The 24,107-nt window shown below is 49.5% G+C and overlaps 1 protein-coding gene across 2 annotated transcripts in view; it reads left to right on the top strand.

Moving 5' to 3' along the window:
• Rims4 (regulating synaptic membrane exocytosis 4) overlaps nucleotides 1-24,107 on the top strand; it is a 59,313-nt gene that overhangs the window by 17,478 nt on the left and 17,728 nt on the right. The window contains exon 2 of one of the 2 annotated variants that reach the window (XM_075962992.1): nucleotides 20,670-20,805. In XM_075962992.1, the coding sequence (XP_075819107.1) occupies nucleotides 20,670-20,805 (136 nt within the window). Of the gene's footprint in view, nucleotides 1-20,666; nucleotides 20,806-24,107 lie in introns of both variants that reach the window. The other variant, XM_075962991.1, reaches the window with a different exon arrangement.

The following is a 24,107-nucleotide window of genomic DNA, read 5'->3' as shown; positions in this document are numbered from 1 at the left end:
AAGAGGGGTGGCATGTGTGGGCTGGAGAAGGCCCCAGAGCTTTGCTCAGCAACGGCCTTCGTGGAGACCAGAATTACATCGTTATCTTCAGATCTTACTGGTCTGATGAGATGGTTGGGACTTAACTTCCACCTTCACCATCCTTCAGAGAACGGGGCTGGAGAGAGGAAGAGCCAGTCCTTCACACACTTCCGGCGGGCTGGGTTGGCCCTGAGCACCTCAGGCTGTGATCTTGTCCCGGCACAGGGTACCTTTCATTCCCATTTATCATCTTAACTTTTGCATGTGTGTGTGTGCGTGCGTGTGTGTAGGGTGTTGCACTCTGTTTGTGAATGTAGAGGCCAGAGTTGATGTCAGATGTCTGTTCTCCAAAGTTACTTTTTTTTTTACATTTTTATTATTATTATTATTTTTTATTGAAGAAAAAAAATTTCTGCCTCCTCCCAGCCTCCCATTTCCCTCCCCCTTCTCCCACTCCTCTCCCCCTCCCCCCACTCCTCTCCCCCTCCCTCTCCAGTCTGAAGAGCAGTCAGGGTTCCCTGCCCTGTGGAAAGTCCAAAGTCCTCCCCCCTCCATCCTGGCCTAGGAAGGTGAACATCCAAACTTGTTAGGCTCCCACAAAGCCAGAACATGAAGTAGGATCAAGACCCAGTGCCATTGTCCTTGGCTTCTCATCAGCCCTCATTGTCCGCCATATTCAATGCTTTTTCAGTCACAGTCCAGCTGGCCTTGGTGAGCTCCCAATAGATCAGCCCCACTGTCTCCGTGGGTGGGTGCACCCCTTGTGGTCCTGACTTCTTTGTTCATGTTCTCCCTCCTTCTGCTCCTCATTGGGACATTGGGAGCTCAGTCCGGTGCTCCAGTGTGGGTCTCTGTCTCTATCTCCATCCATCGCCAGATGAAGGTTCTATGGTGATATGCAAGATATTCATCAGTATGGCTATAGGATAGGGTCATTTCAGGTTCCCTATCCTCAGCTGCCCCAGGAACTAACTGGGGACATCGCCCTGGGCACCTGGGAGCCCCTCTAGGTCCAAGTCTCTTGCCAACCCTAAGATGGCTCCCTTAATTAAGATATGTGCTTCCCTGCTCCCCTATCCAACCTTCCTTTATCCCAATCAACCCGTTTCCCCAAGTTCCCCCCCCATCCTCCCCTTCTCACTTTCTCTCCCCATCTCCCCTTACCCCCCTCCCACCCCACCCCCAAGATCCCAATTTTTTGCCTGGCAATCTTGTCTACTTCCCATAACCAGGAGGATAGCTATATGTTTTTCTTTGGGTTCACCTTCTTATTTAGCTTCTTTAGGATATCATATTATAGACTCACCTTTATTTGTGGCTAGAACCCAATTATGAGTGAGTACATCCCATGTTCATCTTTTTGGGTCTGGGTTACTTCACTCAGGATAGTGTTTTCTATTTCCATCCATTTGCATGCAAAATTTGAGAAGTCATTGTTTTTTACTGCTGAGTAGTACTCTAATGTGTATATATTCCACACTTTCTTCATCCATTCTTCCATTGAAGGACATCTAGGTTGTTTCCAGGTTCCAAAGTTACTTTTTGAGGCAGGGTCTCTCATTGAATGCAGCACTCACTGATTGGACTTGACAGGCTAGCCAGGAAGCTCTATCCTGGGCCCACTTCCCCAGGGCTGAGGTTACAAGTGCTCACCACCACATCTGCCTTCTACACGCCTGCATTGGAGGCACTTGGCGGAGTTATCTTCCCAGCTCCATGGCTTCTACACGCCTGCATTGGAGGCACTTGGCGGAGTTATCTTCCCAGCTCCATGGCTTCTACACGCCTGCATTGGAGGCACTTGGTGGAGTTATCTCCCCAGCTCCACATTTTGTTGTTGTTTTTATTTTGGTTTTTTTTTTTTTGAGGCAGGGTTTCTCAGTGTAGCCCCGGCTGTCCTGAAACTTGTACTGTAGACCAGGCTGGCCTTGAACTCACAGAGATCCTCCTGCCTCTGCCTCCCAAGTGCTGGGATTAAAGGCGTGCACCAGCACCATCCGGCTCCCAGCTCCACATGTTAGCCTTGCTTATAAACACGTTATGAACACATACATGTACCATCCCCACTGGCATTTCCTGCATACACACTGCACTATCAGGTGCTGTGCTGAGGTTTCATGGGTGTTCCTTGTGTGTCCAGGGTCTGGGGCTGCATATGTAGCAGATATAGACACCTGTACTGGCTTCCCCGGGTCTCACATGCTCAGGCAATGCAGGGTGTGGTCATAGTGGAAACTTGGGGAGAACACAGAAAAAGCAGATAAAAAGAAAATAAAAACAATTTCCAGAGCTGAGTTTAAGCTCCCGAACCATGTATGGGGGCCAAAAAGAAGCCAGGTGTGATAGCACATGTGTGTTATCCTGGTACTGAGGAAACAGACATTCCAATTCCTGGGGCTCAGCGGCCGGCCTGCCCAACCCACTTAGTGAGTTCCAGGCCCCTGAGAGACCCTGTCTGAAAACACAAGGTGGGCAGCTCCTGAGGAATGACACCTGAGTTTGACCTCAGGCCTCCATGCTCTCTCTCTCTCTCCTCTCCTCTCCTCTCCTCTCCTCTCCTCTCCTCTCCTCTCCTCTCCTCTCCTCTCCTCTCCTCTCCTCTCCTCTCCTCTCTCTCTCTCTCTCTCTCTCTCTCTCTCTCTCTCTCTCTCCAAACAGACAGAGAGAGACAGAGCGAGGATCTTAAACCAAAGCAGGCTTATACTATGACGCTGTTTTTTGAGCTGGAGCCACCACTGTTCACAAATCACCTCAAAAGGACCTTCACAGGCTGGCCTCCCTCGGATTTCTAGGATCAGGTCTAGAACTGAATGCTGTTGGTCACGAGCTTGTCCAGGCTGAACAGGGACAGCACAGCTCATACAACTCAGCCTGATGGGCCATGGCGCGTATCTATCCCTGCTTTTCCAGTCTTTTTCCTGTAAAACCAATCAGCAAATAAAACGGAAAACTGAGAGCCCTTCCCGGGATTTTATTCTATGCCTGGCCCTGCATTTCAATGCAGAAGCAGAAGGCTTGGTGAGCTATAAATAGCCCCAGCCTCTTCTACACAGTGGCAGGAAGCATTTGTAGGTTGTCTCCTCCCAACCTGGTGACCTGGATTACTTCCTCCCTGCAGTGGCTGCGTCCCTTACTGCCTCCTGTCTGTCCGGCGTGGAGCAGAGCGGGCCCTGTTTGTGAGTAGTTCATGAGCATCTACACAGGGCCACACCCTCTGGGATGGGTACACAGACTGTGGTAATAACCCCATCTTAGCCTTCCAAGGCAGGGGGCGGGTAGATGTAGACACAGTGGTCCATGGAGGAGACCCTTCTGGTGTGGAAGTTCAGTGAGAGGCTTCCTGCCTCGGAAGTGGGGAGGGGGTGTTTCCTGGAGGAGCCCCGGGAGGAGGCAGCCTGGGAGAAGGAGCTGATGGATCATTGATCATGCTGGATATAGTCATGTACAGACCAACTCTTCTCTGTTACTAAACAGACTATGCATAGTGAGAATGGGCACTGTGTTTTTTGGGCTGGTGGTTCCGAAGACTTCTGGAATCCAGAAGTCTTAGGTGAGGGGGCGTGCTCCTCTTTTACTGGTCCTTGATTCCATGTTTTTCTGGATTCCCAGCTCAACCTAGACACTCAATCAAATATCTTCATGAAGCCTGGAAACTCATTGTCTCGTATGCACCCCGGTGATGCTTGTGTTCAGCCACACTGGGGATTCAATATGCTGTCCGGTCTCCATCCAGGAACCACAGCTCAGTTCCTGATTTCCCTGATGAATGGGGGCATCGTCTCTCTTGGGTGCCTCCAGTGGTAGGAAAGGGAGTTCATAGCCTCTTGGGACTCCTCCACCAACAGGCAGCTTCTTCTTGTATCCAAAGTCACCTGAACCATTAGTCCTGACGCATGATGACATGGCTAATCCAGCATGCACAGTGGAGACTTTTGTTATTTACAAAATAACTACTTTGGGAAGCAAAAAAAAAAAAAAAACCCAAAACAAAACATGGATTTCAAACACAGTCAGACCTGAGTTCAAGTATCTCCCTTCTTTATTATTGTCCTACCCTATAGGCTGTGTCCTTGTCCTCTTTGTATCTCAGCGTCTACGTGAGTAACCTAAGGGACGTATGGTTCTTAATGGTCAGGTCACTGGAAAGATTAAGCTGGTGTGTGTGAGCAGCCAGCTCTATCATTTCCATTATGGAGGACATTTGAATGGTGAAATCAATATCCAAAATGTTTTTATTGAGTGCTTAGTGTGTGACCAGCCCAACCCTGGGTGATGGGAACATTGCGAGCAAGTTGACAAATGGCTGCCGGAAGTGTCAGCATGGTGAGTCCCACTTGTCATCGTCATTACGGTGGGGTGGGTCATTCAGTGTTATCGATGAGAAGACACAGACCAGGTAGTGGTGCACACATGCAGCCCCAGCACTTGGGAAGTGGAGGACCAGGAGTTCAAGGCCAACCTGCGATACACGAGGCCCCGTCTCAACAAAACAAAATAAACGAGTGAGATGGGGGAAAAGAGAACAGTGAGAAAGTTGGGGTGAGGGGTGGGTTCTAAAATCCACTCAGCTGGCAAGCTGGGAAATTCTGGCTCACGTCTTCCACATCTTTCTTTCCTTTTCTTTAGCTTCATCAGATTCTTCCCAACAGTCCTTATGGGACGGGAGGAAGGAAGGGGGCTAGCAGATCATTTACACTGGATACAGGGACTTCTTCAGTCTCAACCCTCATCGTTTCAGCCCCGTCCTTCGGTTCCCTTTCTCTGCCATGCTCCCGGCTTCCCTGCTCCTGGCTCACTTCCCTTGCCAATCTAAGTCTTGACACCTGGAAGCCCCAGTGTTTATGAAATACTTATTTTCAGTTCATAACCTTGAACAAGTGGTGTCATGGGTGCCTGTCTTTTGTCCTTTGGGGGAAATCAGGACTATTCTCCGGGGGAAAACAACTCTCAATAGACTTTCAAGGGACTCCACAGAATTAAGAGCACAGAAACGTGTGCTTTCGATTTATATGGAATGGGACTGGGTGTGCTAGAGGAAGACACGGTGCTCGGGTCCCGGCCGCTGGTGTCCCTACCCCAACTCCTCTGAATGCAGGCAACGAAAGCCTTGTTGAGCCTCATTCACGCATCTATGAAGTAAGCATAAGACCCAGAATGTAGGATTGCTTTTCCCCTCATCACACTGTCATCGCTGTCAAGGTCATCATCGTTGCTGTCAGTCAGGCCTCCAGACTGGAGGTCCTGTCTTCCACACCGTGCCTTCTCTCGCCGTTCCTGCAGCTTTACACGTTTATTTTATTGTTTAGTTATGTGTATGCATGTGTGTCTGTGTGGGGTATGTGCACATGTGTGCGGGCGCCTGTGTCGACCAGATGAGGGTGTCACATCCCCCGGAGTTACTGGCACTTCTGAGCTGCTTAATGTGGGTATTGGGGACCAAACTTAGAACTTCTGCAAGAACAGGAAATGCTCTTAACTGCTGAGACATCTCTCCAGCCCCTTTCCCACATCTTGATCTCATCGAATACTATTTCCCCTTGATCACTGTGACCTAGCTACTCTTGCTGACTTACGTGTCTGTGTGTGCACGCGCGTGCATGTGTGCACGTGCAGGAATATGCTTGCATGCTCATGCACACAGAGGTCAGAGATAATCTTAGCTGTCACTCCTCAGGTGCCTGTTTTGTTTCTGTTTAAAACAGGGCCTCTCAATGACCTGGAGCTGACCAATAACCTCAGGGATATTCCGGTCACCTCCTCCCCAGAGTTACAAGTGTAAGCCTCCATGCTTAGCTTTTTATGTAGGTTCTGGGGATTGAACTCAGATCCTTGTGTTTGCCAGGCAAGCACTTTACTGAATGAGCCATCTCCAACTTGTTCGTTGAGCACACGGTCTATAAAGCTGCTGTCCCATTGGCTGTTTCTCTGACTAGATGGGAAAGGCCGGAGGACAAGGACTTCACCTGCTATGCCCAGTACTCTGTCCCCCCACCTCAGTGCTCTGCCCCCCACCTGCCATGCTCAGTGCTCCCCCCACTAGTACACGAGCACATGTGTGTACATCTGGTGTCTGAAGAAGCAGGGCAAGGGTGGGCCCAGCTGACAGAACCAAGATATGCTCAGGAGGGGTGACTGGCCCAGCCTGAGAAAGTGCAGGATGGAGACACGGGGAGTCTGATGGGAGGTGAGGCCCCTCCTGCCCCTTGGCAGATTGCCTGATGCCTCACTTGGCTACACATGTGGCAACTTGGCAACCATGAGAGGGCGGTGGCACCCCCTTCCTTGGGAACTGGGGGGCCCTTCTATATTTCACCTTCTACCTGAACCTGTGTCTTCACAGCTAGAAGTAGCCAAGGATGGGGTACAAGGACACCTTGTCCTCTGCCACCAACAGGGATTCTGCTCCCTCTTTTCAAAGAGGGTTACAGACCAAGGAGGGCAACACCTTTAAAAAGCCGTCCCTCCCTATTATCTTAGATGCGAGCCCAAACCTCTCTCCCAACTCCCCACTCTCCCCATGCCAGTGTGACTCAAGATGAGCTATGGCTGTCACTACTGGAAGGCTTTTCGGGGTAGGCAGACATCTGGAAAGAAGTCCCAGAGGCCCTCTAGGCTTAGGACCTTGGCAGACATCACCAGTTAATCAAGACCCTCTTCCCTGGGACCATGGTAGGCATCACCAATCAATCATGGCACTTTTTTTATTTTCTCAATCCAGACACAGTGTAAGAATTCTTAGCATGGGCTATTTTAGGCAACAGTCACCAGAGAGAGAGAGAGAGAGAAATAGGGAGAGAGAGAGAATATGTTGATCATCATCACCAATCTGCCAGATGGGTCAGAAATTTTTATGATGTCACATGGGAAGTCCACGGTACAGCTGGGACCAGATCCACATTGCCTGAGTCCTCGCTAGGGCTTGACATTCCCTGCCCCTATTGCTTCCTTTTTTCCATCAGAACTAAGGTTTCTAGGTGCTGAAGAATAGCTTTTAACCCGCGAAATTACAAGCCCTAAAGATTTCTGCAGTGTATTGTCTGTCTGGAAGGTTCTTTTCTAAGAAAGGAGTGAATAGCATTCATTAGCTCCCCAAGAGGCTCCTTCAAGACCAAGAAAAGTGATGAAATCAAAAAAGAGAGTCGTCTCGCTCCTCAATATGTGGGCCACAGATCAATAGCATTGGCCTCATCTAGGGGGTGTCAGAGAGGCAAGCCTTTCAAGTCCCACCCCAAACCTGCAGGGACAGAATCTGCATTTGACAAGATCTTCAGAGGGCCATTTGCACGTTACCACTGAGAGGTGCCAGGTTGAAATTCACCGGGCACAGCGTCTGCCTGGAGCACCTGCTGCTTGCCAGCTCTAAGGCAGGCGTGGTCCCTGCCCTCATTCGAGAGAATGGAAAGAAACAGGTGCCACAGCCGAGCTGGGCCGAGTAGCGAGATGTCTTTGTTTAAACTGAAGAGAAGAAAGGATCCCAGCTTGCATTAAACTGGGCGTTTCTTGTGGGGAGGAATTAGTTGGCGCAGGGAGCTGCTGTCCTGCCGAGTTCAAAGAAGGACTGGTTTTGGGACCCAAGGAGTGGAACAGGATCTACAGCAGACATATCACTTCTCATGGCTCCTGGCGCTGAAGGCAGCTCACCCAAGGTGGAATTGCTTTCATGGGCGCTGCTGCTAGGTGCTCTCAGCTGGTTCCAATTGGTTGCTCTCTGGTAAGCTCTAAGGAAGTTGGTCATGTGTTAGTTGAGGAGGGTGGAGGTGGCGAGCCGGAAGCACAGAAGACAGCTTGGTGGGTTGGGAGGAAGGAATTTGTCCCCCTAGTCCCACCCTCTGCCCTACATCCTTGTTCTCCATTGTTAAGGGCTAGGCTGTCCTAGGACTTTCCATGAGGCCCTGATGTATGGAGAAGGAACTATCAAAAATCAGGTACATGCTTAACAAGGGCAGTAATGGCCTGGGGCCTGGGTCTTGGGGGAGCTGTGGCTTTGGATCCTGAGAAGCCAACTCTTCCCCACAAGGGGCTGTGGTTACCAGTCCCAAGGCCACAATGTGCGCGGTCTACTTGAGATATCCCGTGTTCCCTTGTGCAGCATCGCTTGGTTAGCTGGCTTCCTGCTAACTTCGTCCTATTGGATGATAGTTTTGCTACTGATTTTCTTTTATGAAAACTATGTATAAGATGTGGCACTTCTTAATAAAAGTGCTTGGCATAAGACATAGCTTGTTCAAAACCTCCTGGTTCCAAACTTTCCTGTCCTCTTTATCTTCTGATTCCCCTGGTCCTTCCTCTCAGGGACCTGCCACTGAAGAACAACCTATGGATACAGGCCACCCATCAGGGTGCTTTCATCTCTGGGTCCCTGTTGGTGTTCAAGTGCATTCTGGGATGAAGGCTTACCTGGCCTTCCAGCAGGGTTCACAAGCTAGCCTCATATTCAGCTAAAGTGCTTCCTGTCCCTGACAGAGGCCTTCCTTGTCCCCATGTACCATCTCCTTGACTCTGAGGGGTCTGTGTAGAATGGAGTTAAAGTTAGGCCTGGAATATGAGATGATATAGATGGAGAGATATATGTTACACACACACACACACACACACACACACACACACACACACACACACACACCTCTTACTGGACTATAATCCACATACCATATAGGTCACCTGTATAGTTTGTATAGTTTACAGTTCTGTGGGTTTTAGTATACCCACAGATAATTAACTGTCATCCCAGTCAGTTGTACAACATTGTTGCTACCCACCAGAGATACTTTGTATTCACGTGTCAATTCCCATATCCCCTCACTCTTGCCCTGGCAAACACTAGTCATTTTATCTCAATAGATTTGCTTCTGCAATGGTGTAAATCAAGTTACTGATTTTGTGTGTGTGTGTGTGTGTGTGTGTGTGTGTGTGTGAGAGAGAGAGAGAGAGAGAGAGAGAGAGAGAGAGAGAGAGAGAGAGAGTAGCTTTTTTCACTTAGCATAATGTTGTCAAGGTTCAGCTATGTTGTGACATACACCACTACTTCATTCTTTCTTATAGCTGAATAACAATCTATTGTATGTCTGTACCCCAGTTTGCATAGCTGTTCATGTCTTCATGGACCTTTGGACTCCCTAAATCTTGTAAAGGAAGCTGCTGTCAGCATTTGTACTCTGTGCCCACTAATTTCGCCTCTACCACTGTCTGGTGTGGCGCCTTCGGCAGATTGCCCCAGTTCTCAGAGCTAGTTTCCCAAGTTTCTGAGAACTGGGAAGACTTTGTCCAACTCAGTGTCATTGGTAATCATGGCGATAATTTCCTCTATGCCCTTCTCTTGCTGTGACAGGACCTGCGCATGTTATGCCATTGGATTCAGCCCCACAAGGGACAGGAGAAACTCTGTCTCCCAGTTAACATGGCTCTCTGCTGTGAAGCTCGCATGCTGCCCTGTCATCGTGAGTCATCCAGAGACTAGATGAGTTCTCTCTCCAGTGTGTGTGCCCAGGCTTCCCCGTCCTCTGTTCTTTTGGCCTTTTCACATTATCAGGGCGATCATATTTCTTTCCCTTTTCTTTGAGGTATCTTTTAAACCTTTGAAATAAACAAAGAGAAAAGTACAGTGACTGAAAACCGTTCTCCGTGGCCCTGTCTCTCTTTCTTGCCACTGAAGTGTCATTTCTCACACAGGACTTTCTCCTTCACCCCAGGTCCCAGAGTAAATCCTGGGACAGGGCTCCTACTGACTCATAAATAATGTTGAATATGGGGAAAAAAACTAAACCTTTGTTCTATAAGTTAATGAAATTTGGAGCCTTTGTTACTGCAGCATAACCTAGCGAGAGCCGACTGATAACACTGACTCTTTACAAAAGTGTGTGATGGATTCTACCATACGAGGGAATCGAGGCCCATACATTCAGTAACTTCCTTTAGTTTTCTCAGAAGTGACAGATGCTAGGCTGGGGATATATTCAGTACAGAGCACTTGCCCAGCATGGACAAGCCCTGGATTGCCCCGGCACCTCAGAAGGGAGGTCAGGAGAAGAAGGCTGCTTTCACCCTAAACCCAGCTATACGGCTCCGGAGCCTGTGCTGCTGAGACGGAAGTGAGTGGGCTGCTGGGTGAGGGATGAGTAAGCGGGTGTAGATGGAGCACCTGGTAAGCGCGTGATGTCTGGCTTCATAGTACAGGTCTGGGGCAAACCCTGGAAGACTTGGATGCTGTGTGTCCTGTGATGCTTCCCAGTGCCAGACGGAGACATAGACTGTCCCTTTGTCCATAGTCTGCTTCTTTCAGTGTGTTTGTTCAGTTGGTCCTGCGTGCTGGTAGGAATGGCTTCCTGAGGAAAGGTAGCCATTGGCGGGAACATCATTTCGGTGTCCACTGTCTCCTGGTGACTGTTGCAAAGCCCCTTCTCTATAAGATCCTTTCATGTTGGCTGCGGCAGAATGGCTGCCTTCCTTCCTGTGCTAGTGGAGAACCCTCTCCCCTATGGTATTTACTCTGCATCCAGAACCTTCCAGCCTTCACTGACCTTTTGAGTCATTTTTTTCCACCCTCTTCCCACATGTTCCCCACGTGTCGACAGACTCTTCAGCTGTACCCGAGCGTAGCACTTTTTGCGTGGTCAATGAGATACTATTTTGTTTGCGTGGTCAATGAGATACTATATTTAATTTGCAATTAAATATAATTCAGCATTGAAACTATTCTGCTTTCAACCCAGACCCCACCTCTGCTTCTGGGGTAAGATTAATTATCTCTCTCCCCGGGTCTCATAATGTTCTACATACATCCCTGCCCTTGTTCTATACTACACTGTAATTATAACACCTTGTGTTATAATTGCCCCTTGGCTTGTCTGCCTCTTCAGGTACACAGAGTTTCGGCAAAGTCTAGGTTTTCATTCATCTGCATTGGGAGTCTCCAGCACAGGCTGGGGTACTGAATAGGTAATTAGTAAAGAGCCTGCTGGGTGAACGAAAACTACCTTGGGCTGGCACATCAGGTCCAACTCTTCTGTGAAAATGGTCCGTACTCAGCATCAGTGGAAGCGGTGGGGTTAATCGTGAGCCCAACTTGGTGATGTGATCTCCTATGAAAGTAGGGAATTTTATTATTACTGTTAATGTTTGCACACGTGTGTGTGTACAGGTGCTCATACCAATGCCTCACGGATAATGTCGGGGTCCTGCTCTTTGTCACTCAGTCGTGCCAGGATCTCTCACTGAACCCGGAGCCAGGCTGGTGGCCAGCAAGCCACAGCGATCCTCTTGTTTCTGCCTTCCACATCCCTGTGGTTACAGATGCATATGGCCATACCCGTAGCTTTACATGAGTGCTTGGGCTCTGAACTCGGGTCTTCACTCTGAGTCTTTTCTCCAGCTCCTGATACGTAATTCTTTGGGGGCAGCTGGTGGAAAGAAAGTGTGATGAGATGGGCGTGTCTCCCAGTCTTAGAATCATCCCCCCTGTGAGACCTCCACCCCCACCCCAGCCATGAGCACCATGACCTTTGCCCCATGAGCACTAAGACCTCTGCACCTGGTTCTTGGCACCATGGACAGTTCCCATGGCTGTTGGGGCTGCTGCTTGGCTTCCTACACACAGTAGTGTCTGAGGCTTTTAGGAACCACTAATGACTTTGTTCCACCAAGAGGAACTCTTGCAGAATTTAGCTTCTACATGCTGTTAGTCACCTAGCCCCTCCATTCTGGAGATGCTGAGGATGTGTGTCGTAAGATCGGTGAGACAAATCCTGGTACTGGAGAACAGTTGACAGAGGTTAATGATAATATACTAAGTTTACTTAGTGCCAGATGGTTCCAGACTAGTGTCTACTCCTTCCTCTCCCACCCTGAGTGTTGTCCACTCTCTGTACACTTAACGAACCTTCTGTTGGGAGAATGCAGCTGTGAGCCAAGCCGACATCCATCTACAGTCTTTCCACCATTATTCCCCTGCACTGAATGCCATTTCTTTGCAATGTTGCTTCCCACTGAAGGAGAATCTGTATGTTAACCTACCCATTCCTGACCATGCTATAGGGAGCCTTCTAGATCCGCATCTATGGCCCAGCATTTCCAGCCTTAGGTTTGTGCCTTGCAGAACTGTGCACAAATGGTCACCAAAAGACACGTACAAGAATAGTGTTGGCAGAGCCATTTGTAATATCTCCATATGGAGATTACCCAAGGGCTCACCAATAATAGAATGGATGAGAATTATTTTGATACATTCACACATTGTGCTACAATAGAAAGTGAATGGAGCTGTTAGAGTGACAAACCTCGGAAGTATAATTTTGAGTGAAAGAAGCCAGACAGGGAAGAAAATAGATTAGGTGGGTCTAGATATTACAGACTAGGCTGGGGAGACAGTTCTCTCCATAAAATGCTCACTGTGCACAGCACCTGAGGATGATCCCAACAGATTTCTAAAGAGCAGAGGAGCTCATCTGTAAGCCAGCACTGGGTAGGCAGAGGCATGCAGATCTCTGGAGCCCATTGGCCAGCCATCCTAGCCAATCAGGGAGCTCTAGGTGCACTGGGTAGGCAGAGACATGCAAATCTCTGGAGCCCATTGGCCAGCCATTCTAACCAATCAGTGAGCTCTAGGTACACTGGGTAGGCAGAGACATGCAGATCTCTGGAACTCATTGGCTAGACATTCTAACCAATCAGTGAGCCCTAGCTTCAGCGAAAGACTATGTCTCAAAAGATGAGATGGAGAGTATTTGAGGAAGACACACAGCACTGACCTCTGGTCTTCATAGACCCGCACAAACTTAAACCACACACACACACACACACACACACACGGGGTGGGGGTTGACGACAATATAGTGGATAATACCGTCTGTGCTCTTAGGAGTCAGAACACTTAAACTGTTCTTGTGGGGAGGTAGCTAGATGTGGGCAGAGGGAGCTTCTGGGCATTAGAAATGCTGTCTCCACATCTGACAGCTGACACTGTAGACCAGTAAGTACACCATGTAATATTGATTAAGCTCTGAGCTCCTAAGAACTGTATGCTACATACTTGTATACTTTTCTTTGTGTATATTATAATTCAACAAAACAGTTGCTTTTAAAACATCTTCCCCCAGGCTGGGTGTGATGGGTCACGGCACACCTTTAGTTCCAGTTATGGAGAAACTGAGGCAGGTGTATCTCTGTGAGTTCAAGGGCAGCCTGGTGTCTGTTTCAAGTTCCAGACCAGCCAAAACTACATAGTGAGATGTTGTCTCAAAAGCAAATCAAAACTCTATCCAAGGGAGAAGAGGAGAGGGCCTAAGACATTTCCGTGCAGGGTGATATGAGAAGTTTGGGAGGTGGCTGACCGCATTTGGAAGTATTCCATCTACCAGAATGTTGAGCTCACTGGGGAAAAGGGAAATGGATCAACAGCATAAAGCTGGGGTTGTAAATTAGGACCAGGTTGGAAAAGCGGTGTGTTATAGCCTTTGGTGTATTCTGCAAACCATGGGGTGCCTCAAAGGTTTCTAATCAAAGAAACGGTGTGTTCTTTAGAAAACTCATGCATGCTGTAGGGGAGAGCTGATGGGGAAGGACAGTTGTGTAGTGGACACAGCATTTGGCGTACAAGGGGAAATGACGGAAAGATATTTTAAAATCTGTATGCACGTGTTTCAGTTTTGGGGTCAATGTGTATTGGACTTTATGTGTATTTTTTTAAATGCTCCCCCACTGGGCCACATCTCCAGCCCTTTACAATTTTCTTTTCTTTTTGAAGTAGAATCTCACTGCAGCCTGGGCCTCAGGTTGGCCTTGGACTGTCTCTCTTCCTACTTCGGCCCCCAGAGTGCTGGGCTCACAGCTGTGCACCACCTTGTACAGCTGAGGAGGAAGCTGAGGCTGCCTGATGGGGCAGCTTACTCAAAATCATATAGTTGACGGTACAGCTGGGGTCAGGGTTAAGGACCCAGGTAACCAGGCTTGTGGAGACATGGCCTATGCTTCAGGCCACTAGACACCAGCACCTCCTGGAGATGTGATGTAGGAAGTCTTTCTGTATGTGTTGCTTTTATTGGTTAATGAATAAAGAATCTGCATTGGCCTGTGATAGGGCCGAGTAGAGCTGGGGGGGCGGGGAACTAAACTGAATGCTGGGAGAAATAAGGTGGAATCAGGAGACTCTATGGAGCCCCTAGACAAGATAAAAGCAACCCGCCAGCCAGAACCTTGCTGGTAGGCCACGAGCCACGTGATAAATATAAAATAATAGAAATGAGTTAATTCTAATGTAAGAGCTAGATAGCAAATACGCTTAAGCTATTGGCCAAGCAGTATTGCAAATAATATAGTTTCTGCATGGTTATTTTGGGTCTGGGTAGCTGGGGACGAACAAGAAGCCTCTTACAATAGAGATGCTGTACAACTCTCAGTGAGCAGCTGTGGACCAAAGAACAGAGAGCTTGAGAGCCATGCACGAGTTCTTGCATCACCAGCATGACCAGTGATGCATGCCCCTCCTGTAGCCTCAGTTGTCCTGTGAACCGTGAAGGTATTGGTCTGGAGGGTCCTTAAGGTCACTCCAAATGAAACCTGATTTGGCACCAAGGGAAGGCAGATTCTGATTGCTCTAGGTCAAAGTGCTGACTGGCTAGGTGGGGGTTCTAGGCCCATGTAGGGAGGGGCAGTAGGCTCTTCATAGAAGTCACCAGGCTTGTGATTTCTCTGTCTGTCTTTAGAGACACTGTCAGCACTCCGAACCTCACAGATGGTTTCAGCCTTCAATTTTCAGGTGGATTTGAAAGCTCAGTCAAGTAAGGCAGGGGAAGCTAAATCCTAGAAATATCAAGGCTGGGGAGAGGTTGGCCACAGAGGGGGGTAGCAACCATCAGAAAAAGCAGCAATGGCAGGGCCTTGGTGTTTCTCTTGTCCTGGTTTTAATTAACGGAGTCACCTGGAGCTCTTGTACCTTGGGATTCACAGGCTGCTGTGTGAGCCGACAGTGCACACGCACAGAGATTTAGACACTAGTTGGAGGACCAGTGGTGGTTAGAGACGGAGGGCCTAGGGACCTGGGACAGTGCCATGTGACCTTTCTCAGCTTCAGCCTCCTTGTGTGGAAAACAAAGCTGGCGGCATTCACCTGCAATGAAATGCCAAGATGAGCAGTAGCTCGCCACCCTCCCTCCTCCACCTCCATCCTCTACCCAAGACCTCAGTGGCTGAGGATGCAGGGTCTGTTGTTCCCACTCTGGTCTTGGCCTCACACGTGCTCCGGCTTGCCTGGTGTATGCCTTGGATGTGTTACTGAACAGCTCCAAGCCTGTTTCCTTGTTGTAAAATTAGGCTATAACGCTTGCCTCTCACAGGCATCGTAGATTGAATTACATGTCTAATAGTGCAAAGAACAGGGTAACAGCCAAAAATAATTGCGTCTGCTCTCATAATTTGTCATTATTATTCTCTTGCTCTTTGTAAACGCTCTTAGAAGAATATGCGGTAAGCCTGTTCCTGTTTGGGTATGAGCAAGGAATAACAGTCCCTTGCTGGAGACGTGTCGTTTTCTTGGGGTCTTGCCTTTACTCCAGCCTAGTGAAACACAGGTTGAGTGGGGTGAGCAACTGGGTGGTGTTCTTGGTGCTGCATAGAAGCAGGTGTGGACTGAGCTCACACTGGCAACGTGGGGCTGGCAGGACCCTGCTCCAACGCGCTCCTGTAGAGGTGGAGATTAGGTGTCAACTCAAGGATCTGGGTAAAAATGTCTCCTTGGAAGATATGGCTTTGAACTCTGTGGTAGAGGCCGGTGAATCCAGCTCAGTGGCTTGTTTAGGGCAGGAGAGATGGCTTCGTGGTTAAGAGCACTGGCTGCTCTTCCAAAAGACCTGGGTTTGGTTTTTAGCACCTGCATGGCGGCTTATTACTGTCTATAACTCCAGTTCCTGGGGAATCTGATGCCTCTGCTGGCACCTACACTCATGTGCACATACCCACATACACATGCACACACCTACACATAATTAAAATAATAAAAATCAATCTTAACTAAAGAAAGAATCTGAATGAGGGTACCAGTAGGGTGACTCAGCAAGTAAAGGTGCTTATGGCCAAGACCCAGGCCCCACATGGTGGACGTAACAACTGACTCCTGATTTCCACATATACCATCACACACACACACACACACACACACACACACACACACGTACACACACATGCACACACAAAACACACACACGCATGCATATGCACACATGCACACGCACACACAACACCTGGAGTGGGAATCAGAAAGACCCGGTTTGGCAGCTGCGGGAGTGTCTGTGTCCGCAGGAAAGTTACTAAGCTAACCACACATTTGCAGTTCTTCTGCTTGCCTGTCCCGACTTCTAACATCGCCGCTGTGCACCCCCACACCCAGTGGAAGTCGCTCTTGGGCCCCTGTGTGAAGTGGAATGGCAGCTATCTCATGGTTACTGTGAGAATTAGGCAGGCCGATGGCACTGCCGTGACAGCAGTGATGCACTGGTGACAGCCACCCTTACTGAGTGCCGACCTGCGTCCCTAGAATTTCCAGACGGTGGAGTCCTGCTACATTATCACATAAACGATTACATTTATTTTATCTTTTATTAAACTTGTTCTTTGACAATTTCATAAACAGTTATAATGGTTTCTGATTGCTGTTACCTCTATCTTCTCTCATCTTCCACCCTTCCCGGGGACCCCCACTCCTCCTCAAAGTCCCTTTCTTACACCCATGTCTTGTGTGTATATTCATGTGACCTACTGAGTTTAACCTGACCCATCTGTGTGACCATGAGTGTGGACCAATCCCTGGGTACACAGCTGAGAGAATGGGTGCCCCTCTCTCAGAACCCACCAGTAGCCAATAGTTCTGCAGGAAGGATCAGGGCTCTGTCAGCCTCTTTTGGGTCTACTATTGGCTGTTGGCAATGCCAGTCTGGTACAGACCCATTGCAGGTGGCTTCCTGCGCTGTGGGACTGTGGCTGCATTGTCCGTGCCATACCGTAACCTATGACATGCGACGCTCACAACTCCTCCAAGAGTTCTGTGCTGTCACTCCCAGTCTGTGACAAAATGGGATCTAGAGTGCCGCCATAGACTCTGAGCGATGGCTGGAAACTTGAGGCCAAAGTTGGGGGAGGGGAGAAAGGAGAGGAGAGGGAACCAAGATGGGGAAGTTCTAGGATGGACGCGGACAGACAGAGAGCACGAAGAGCCCAGACAAGCTAGGGAAACAGGGAGGCAGGGAGCTGTGAGCGAACGGGTACAGAGGGAGCGGTGGCGTCTCAGGCTCAGTGATTATATTTAATTTGTCGGGACGGGAAGAGCCGTTCTAGGGTTTGGAGTAAGGTCATGCATGGTTAGAGCTGTGATCTATTTATGAATATATTTGTATTTTACTTTCATTTATATTGTGGACTTAATACATTTAACTATAAAAAAAATCCAAATGGCAAATAAGCACACAAAAGAGGAATAAAATCTCCTCCCCAGTGGACTAGATGAAGTCTAAATCGGTGAAGCTATTTGGCAGAGTCAGCTAAAGCGGAACAAATATCTACCTTGTGACCCAGCGCTTCCCTCTCAGGTACATTTCCAAAAGTCGCAGGTGCAGATCCCCCCTTCGCCAGAGCACCTTCCACCAAAACAGCCCTAGCCACACCACTCATCCACAGCCTCACACTTGATGGAAAGCCAGCAACAGCCCCCCACCCAAAACAGCGTGTGAACAAGTTGTGTCAAGCCACGGCGAACAGCAGCGTGCGCAGATCTCAAAGGTGGAAGCGCGTAGAAGAAAGCAGCTGCTTCTCCCCAGAAAAGCATTGCTCCTTATGTAATGGTGAGAACCACGCCAAGGCAATTGCTGCCATTAGAGACCCCACGTGGTGGCTGCCCCTGGAAGCTGCTGGCGAAGGTGCCGAGCTCCTTGAGGCCCTAGGAATGCTTGCTGTTGTTTGTTTTAGAATCTATGCTAATTATACAATTTTATTTAGCTTGTAAAAAAAAATTCACCAGGCTCTGCACTTACAGTCTGTGCACATATCCTTAAAAAGTTACAAAAAAAATGATCTTATACACATTCCTTCTGACAGCCCCACCCCATGGTTACTCACCATTGGCTTTTTAGCTCATGTCTTCCTAGATTTTTCTGTTCATATAAATAAATATAAAAATGAGCTGCTCAATCTCTCTCCCTCTCCCTCTGTCTGTCTGTCTGTCTGTCTCTCTCTCTCTCTCTCTCTCTCTCTCACACACACACACACACACACATGCACGCATGCACAACTATCTATAGCTTTACAGAAATGGCACCACATTTTACATACGGCCTGCAACCTGCTTTTCTAACTTGCCAGTATGCCGAGGGAGCCGTTCTGTGGCGCTGTGGATGTAGCTGAGTCTTTTCAGCAGTTACACGGCCTTTCATTGTAGCGATGCTTCATTAATTAACTGGTCCTCCATCGATGGGCAGTTAACTCCAACATCTCATTGATGGGAACGGAACGGTGGGGAACCCCTGCGTGCACAGCTTTGTGCTCTTCCGTGATTACCTGTGTAGTGTGGACTAGCCAGAGTGGAGTGCCTTGGTCTGAAGTGGTGTTTCAGTCCGTTAATGGCTTGTGGGCGGTGGGTTGGGAGCGGCTCGGAAGCCATTTAGAGTTCAAGCTCAAGGGAGCAGGGGTACCCAGCTGTGAAGATGGACAAGGAGGGGAATATGTAGTATAAGGGACAAAGACTTTGCAAGCCCTGGAAACAATGGATGAGAATAAAAGCCTGTGTAATTCGGGGGGGGGGGTGTTGAACTTGGGAGGGGGTGGATTAGAATCTTATTAGAAGAAGAAAGCCCATAGTAGACTGAGCTTTCTTTAGGTTGAGTCAGGGGCCCAATTCTCCTCCGTATGGTGATGGAATGCAGTTGTAATAAACACAGGCTTAGGGGCTGCGACTTGAGTGTAGGGCTCATTTGCATAGAGTGGCTCTGAGGCTGTGGGCTAGTGATGAGCCACTGATGGCAAGGGGGGGAGGAGAGAGAGAGATTCCCCCAAGAATGTGTGGCTGGTAAGGGCCCAATGTGTAGAAGCCAGTGGGGCTGTGAACAACAGAGGCAATGGCCAGAGGCAGGTGGAGACCATCAAAGATGATGTCAAGGAAAGACGGCATCCGTAGCTCCAGCTCAGCCAGTCAAGGAATCAGTGTCCTAAGTTAGTCCCCATCTCTACTGACCACCAGGCATGGTGGCAAACATCTCATCATTAACCCCTTATGAGCTCCATGAGTAACAGTCTGGTCTTCATGGCCACTGCCTGGCCATCCTGCTAAAGAGCCAGACTCCCTGTTTCCTGAGTCCAGCTGGCATGAGGCCGAGGAGCCTGAGTGTGAGGTTCCTTGAGGGCCACTGGCTGTCACAGACAAAAATTACATCCTGGTAATTACCTCCTCAGCCCTGGAGATTGAGCTGTTTGTCATGCGTGACTCTGTGTCAGTCCGTGACAGTGACATGGAGGCGGGGCACAGAGTTCAGGATGGGGATCAGATGACTATGGAGGGGTCTGAAACATGCCCACAGGTGCCTGATCGTGGGTCCGAAGCCTCAGGGAGGGGTTGTTTGTCTCTGTTCATGACTGCACTTGTCTGCATGTGTTCACCTGTAGAGGGAAGCCTCTGTCACCTGATGTTTCTGGTTCTGAATGCAGAGAGATAGGAACTCACTTCCGTCGTATGTTTGTAAGACACCGGGTGACATCAGGGAAATGCACATTGCTGCTTCTTCAGTGTGCTTTCTCCAGTGGGTGGACAGGGACCTTTTAAGGATGCACGCCTGGTGTACCCAGTTACCTCAGACACACATCACACAGTGGCTAGAGACCCACAGAAACACACAGAGACACTCAGATAACACGGACAGCAGCTAGCCACAGGTGGAAACACACAGACACTCAGATAACACAGACAGCAGCTAGCCACAGGTAGAAACACACACTATAGACATTTGGATTCCTTGCATCTTCGCGTGTCTAGTCATATGTGTTTCTCTGAGTATACAGGCATTTCTGTATCAGTACACCAAGGACACATGTAGAAGACAGGAACATGTGAGCACACACTTTGGCAAACATACATGGCTTTGCTAGCTCTCTACATGGGCATCTGAGACACTCAGAGTTGAGAAGCCATGATGCCATTATAGTACTGGGAAGAGGCCAGCTCAGACTAGCATCTAGTGTGAAGGGCTAGGGACACTGCTAGGGATTCCAGAGTGAACAAGACAGGACCAGCAACATGGCAGGATGTTCACAGTCAGACACTCTGGCACTGAGAAGCCCTGGCCTGACCCTGCATACCAGAAAGAGTATGACCTTTAGTAGGTGCCTAAGACCATAGGCACCAGAGGGACCAGGGGGTGATTGGAGAAGTATGCCAATAAGCCTATTCGTTAACAAAGCTCGAGAGGGCGTTGCGTGCTGGGTTCCTATGAAGAACACCCTGTGCCCCAGGGAGAGTGGGTACAGCTGAGCCAGCGGGACCAAGGGCAATGGTGGGCTGGGTTAGGGCTGAGGATTGGCTGCTGTCAGCTGCTGAAACGCTAACCAGAAAACTTCTTTCTCTGTCCCTCTTATTCCCTGTGTCTCTCCCCATCTCTCTTGGCCCCTGTGCTCAACAGCAGACAGCCGGAGGCTGAAGGGTGCCATTCAGAGGAGCACAGAGACGGGACTGGCCGTGGAGATGCCCAGCCGGACGCTGCGCCAAGCCAGCCATGAGTCCATCGAGGACAGCATGAATAGCTATGGCTCGGAGGGCAAGTGAGTGTGGGGCCTGAGCCTTCCTGTGGCCTTCCTGATCCCAGTCTTTGCGGTGGGGGGGGGCATTAAGCAAGCATCCCTTAGTCTTTGGGCCGGTGGGATGTTGGCTAAGCCTCTTATGCCTTCAGATGAAGTCAGTAAGGTGCAGAGCCTCGGTTTTATGCTTAATCCCAACTCTACCACTTTAAAGCTGTGTGACCTTGACCAGAGCACATCCTTGAACCTCAGTTTCCTTATCTGTAAAATGATACAAGAGCATCAACCACCTTGGGATTGTGATGGCTACTGTTAGCTGTCAATTTTATAGGATAGAGAATCACCTGGGCCTCCAGGCACGTCTCTCTAACCATGCCTGTGAGGGTTATGTTGGTTTAATGGAGCTGGGAAGATCCACACTCAAAGGGGGCAGCACCATTCCTTACGTGTGGGTCCTGGACCGTATGGAAAAAGGAGAAAGCTAAGACTGGGCATGGTGGCACGTGACTTCAATTGCAGCACTCGGGAGGCAGAGGCAGGAAGATTTCTGCGAGTTTGAGGCCAGCCTGGTCTATGTTGAGTCCCAGGACAGCCAGGGCAATATATTGAGACCCTGTCTGAAAAACAGAAAGCTAGCTGTGGCCCTGTGCTTCTCGGCTGTGGGGGGCCCCCGAGCAGCTGCCCCAGCTCCCTGCGGTGGTGATCCTGGTGATCCGTACCCTTGACCTCCAGCTGAAATCAGTCCTTTCTCCACTAAGCAGCTGTGTCACAGGGTTGGGTCACAGCAGCAGAAGAAAGCAGACACAGACGTTCAAGGGTTAAGCGTTTCTGCAATCTTTGTAATCCTGAGCTGGTGTGTATAAAAAGCACAGGACAGTGCTTGACACCAACTGTATATCAGCGTTGAAAGGCAACCCAGAGGAAGGAGTTGCTGGGGTTCAGTATTACGTCATTGTTGTTTCCTTTTCTTAAATCCCAGTTGGGTTTTAAAAATACAAACTAGGGCTTGATAAAGACTCATGTATGTCAAGTCCTGAGAAGGCCGTGCTGTCTGGCTTCTGGCCAGGGCTTCCTCTGGGGCTGCACACCGGAATCTGGGTACGTGTTACCAATGCAGATGACAGGGCCCTGAATCCCAGACACCTGATCAGTGTGTCTGGGAGAGCGCCAGGAAGTCAGCTTCTCAGCCTTCTGGAGGGTCCGATCTAGGCTAGGGACTTTTTGCCTTCATGGGGCCCTTAGAAAACTAGGGGACATTTGGGGTTTGCCTCCCACTATGAACACACCTGCGCATGTGTACGCACACATACACACACACGCACACACGAGTCACACAAACCTCCTCCTAGATTCCCTTCATGGCCATCCATGAATTCCTGGCTAAGAATCTTAGATTCAAAGTGACTCCATACTGGACAGACAGTCCAGGACTCAGAGGGGTTTGGGACCTTGCCCAGGGCCACACGGCCACTCACCTATGGAACGCAGGAGTCCTGACCCCAGCTGGAGGTCACTCTACACACTACCACATTGCTTCATTTTTCCAACTGTCCTTTGGGGCAAGGAAGGGACCTGGGGTGTCACATTCCCTGTCGTTACACATGAGGAAACTGAGGCTTGGGGAAAATATGGTCTGTACTGTATGTACAGCTGTCTGCTGCACATGGCTATGCAAATGAACTGAAATTAAATAGCCCGCCATGCTTCTCCGTCCTGCTAACTATGTTCAGGTCCTCGTGGCAGCACGTGGTTCGTGGCAGCTGTATTGGATAAGGCAAGAAACAGAACACTTTGTTTTGCTGGATTGCACTGGCTGAGTGGCTTGCTCCTCACAGCTGGGGACTGGGTACAGACTTCAGCCAGTGTGGGGTAGGGAGGGTTCAGCCTTTGCCCTTCTTCTCTGGTCTGCCTCAGCTGGGACTCCTGCTGGCTAAAAGCCTTGCCCCCACCCATCCTCACCCCTCCCATCCCCTCCCATACTGAGCATTTCCGGCCTCATGAATGGCCCAGTCTTGGCAGAGCTGCTGTTCCACCCACCTCAAGGGAGACTTTCCTGTGGGAGGGAAGAGGGGTGGACAGCAGAAGGGAGAGGAGAAGAAATAGGAGGGGAAAGGACTAGGAGAGAGAAGGAGGGCACCAGCCAGCATTTTGTGTGACCTGAAACTCTCGGCAGGGCAGCCAAGCTTGGAAGAAATTATCTAGGAATCCGGGGAGTAGTGCCTGCCTCCTCACCGGCGCCAGTCCAGTTCAGTCTTGTCCCTGCTACTGGCATGTTAGGTGTCTGTCCTTGGGTACATCTGTGATCTCTAGACCAGAAAACAATGTTGGCCTCGGGAGATTTAAAAAGCCAGGCCCTGGGGAAGCAGTGTGGTGTCCTGGGTGGCAGTTGACGTATCAAAGCTGCAGTCCTGCATCGTGGAAAAGAAAAGAAAGGCTCAGTCCCTCACGGGTCTCCCGCAAGGGAAGCATAGTAGGAAGGTTTAGTGAGAAAGATGAGAGGTACTGCCTGCTTGTGGATAGGAAGGGGCTCTGGCTGTCATTTGCTGAAATATGATTACAGGGACCAGAGCGTCCAACTGCATTATAGACAGGGTCAAAATAGGTTCAGCAGTCGGGCAGCCCAGATCTATGGTCTGTGCTTCTTAGTAGCCACGCAGATTTGGGGGAAGTTGCCTCCTCCCTAGCCATTTGTCCAGGGGGGGGGGGACAAACAGGACAAAGGGGACAGTGATAGAGGGGACTGCACAGAGAGCAGGGGTGAGGAGGAGTGGACGTATAGGAAGCACTTAGAAGAATGGTCAGCATACAGCTGACAGTGATGGTGGTCCTTGTCATCATTGTTTATTGTTAATTCAGTCACTGTGAGCTGTGTCCTTTGCTGTCTGCGGTCAGTCACCTCCTAGCAGATAGCGTGAGCCCTCCCAGATACAAATGAGTCTACAGAGTGCAAGTTAGCACCGAGCAGGTGTTGACTGGAGTGACCGTTAAAAATTTGGGGAGATTGAACCAAACCAAGGAAGGATCAAAGGTCGTCTGGAAGATTCTAGTCCCAGCAGTGGGGACAGAGGATAATAGATACACAACTTAATATACCATATGCCTAGTCTGAAAGGAGAAAGGTGGGGGATGTTGTGTCCTTGGTGGCATCACCAGCCTACGAAGCCACCCCAGAATTATTAACCGCTAGAAATCCAGAAGGGGTTGAATCTTGTTGGAGGCCAACCAGGTGCTGCCACTTCACCTGGAGCCTGGGTGAAAAAGGGACAGGCAGTATTATCTACGGTCATCCCCCTCCATTCCTTAGGAAGTGCCCAGACCCAGCCGCC

This window comes from Microtus pennsylvanicus, chromosome 2, assembly GCF_037038515.1.
Source record: "Microtus pennsylvanicus isolate mMicPen1 chromosome 2, mMicPen1.hap1, whole genome shotgun sequence".
Classification (NCBI taxonomy): Eukaryota; Metazoa; Chordata; class Mammalia; order Rodentia; family Cricetidae; genus Microtus; species Microtus pennsylvanicus.
The sequence above is the reverse complement of the archived record's forward strand: the minus strand, read 5'-3'. Positions and strand labels throughout refer to the sequence as shown.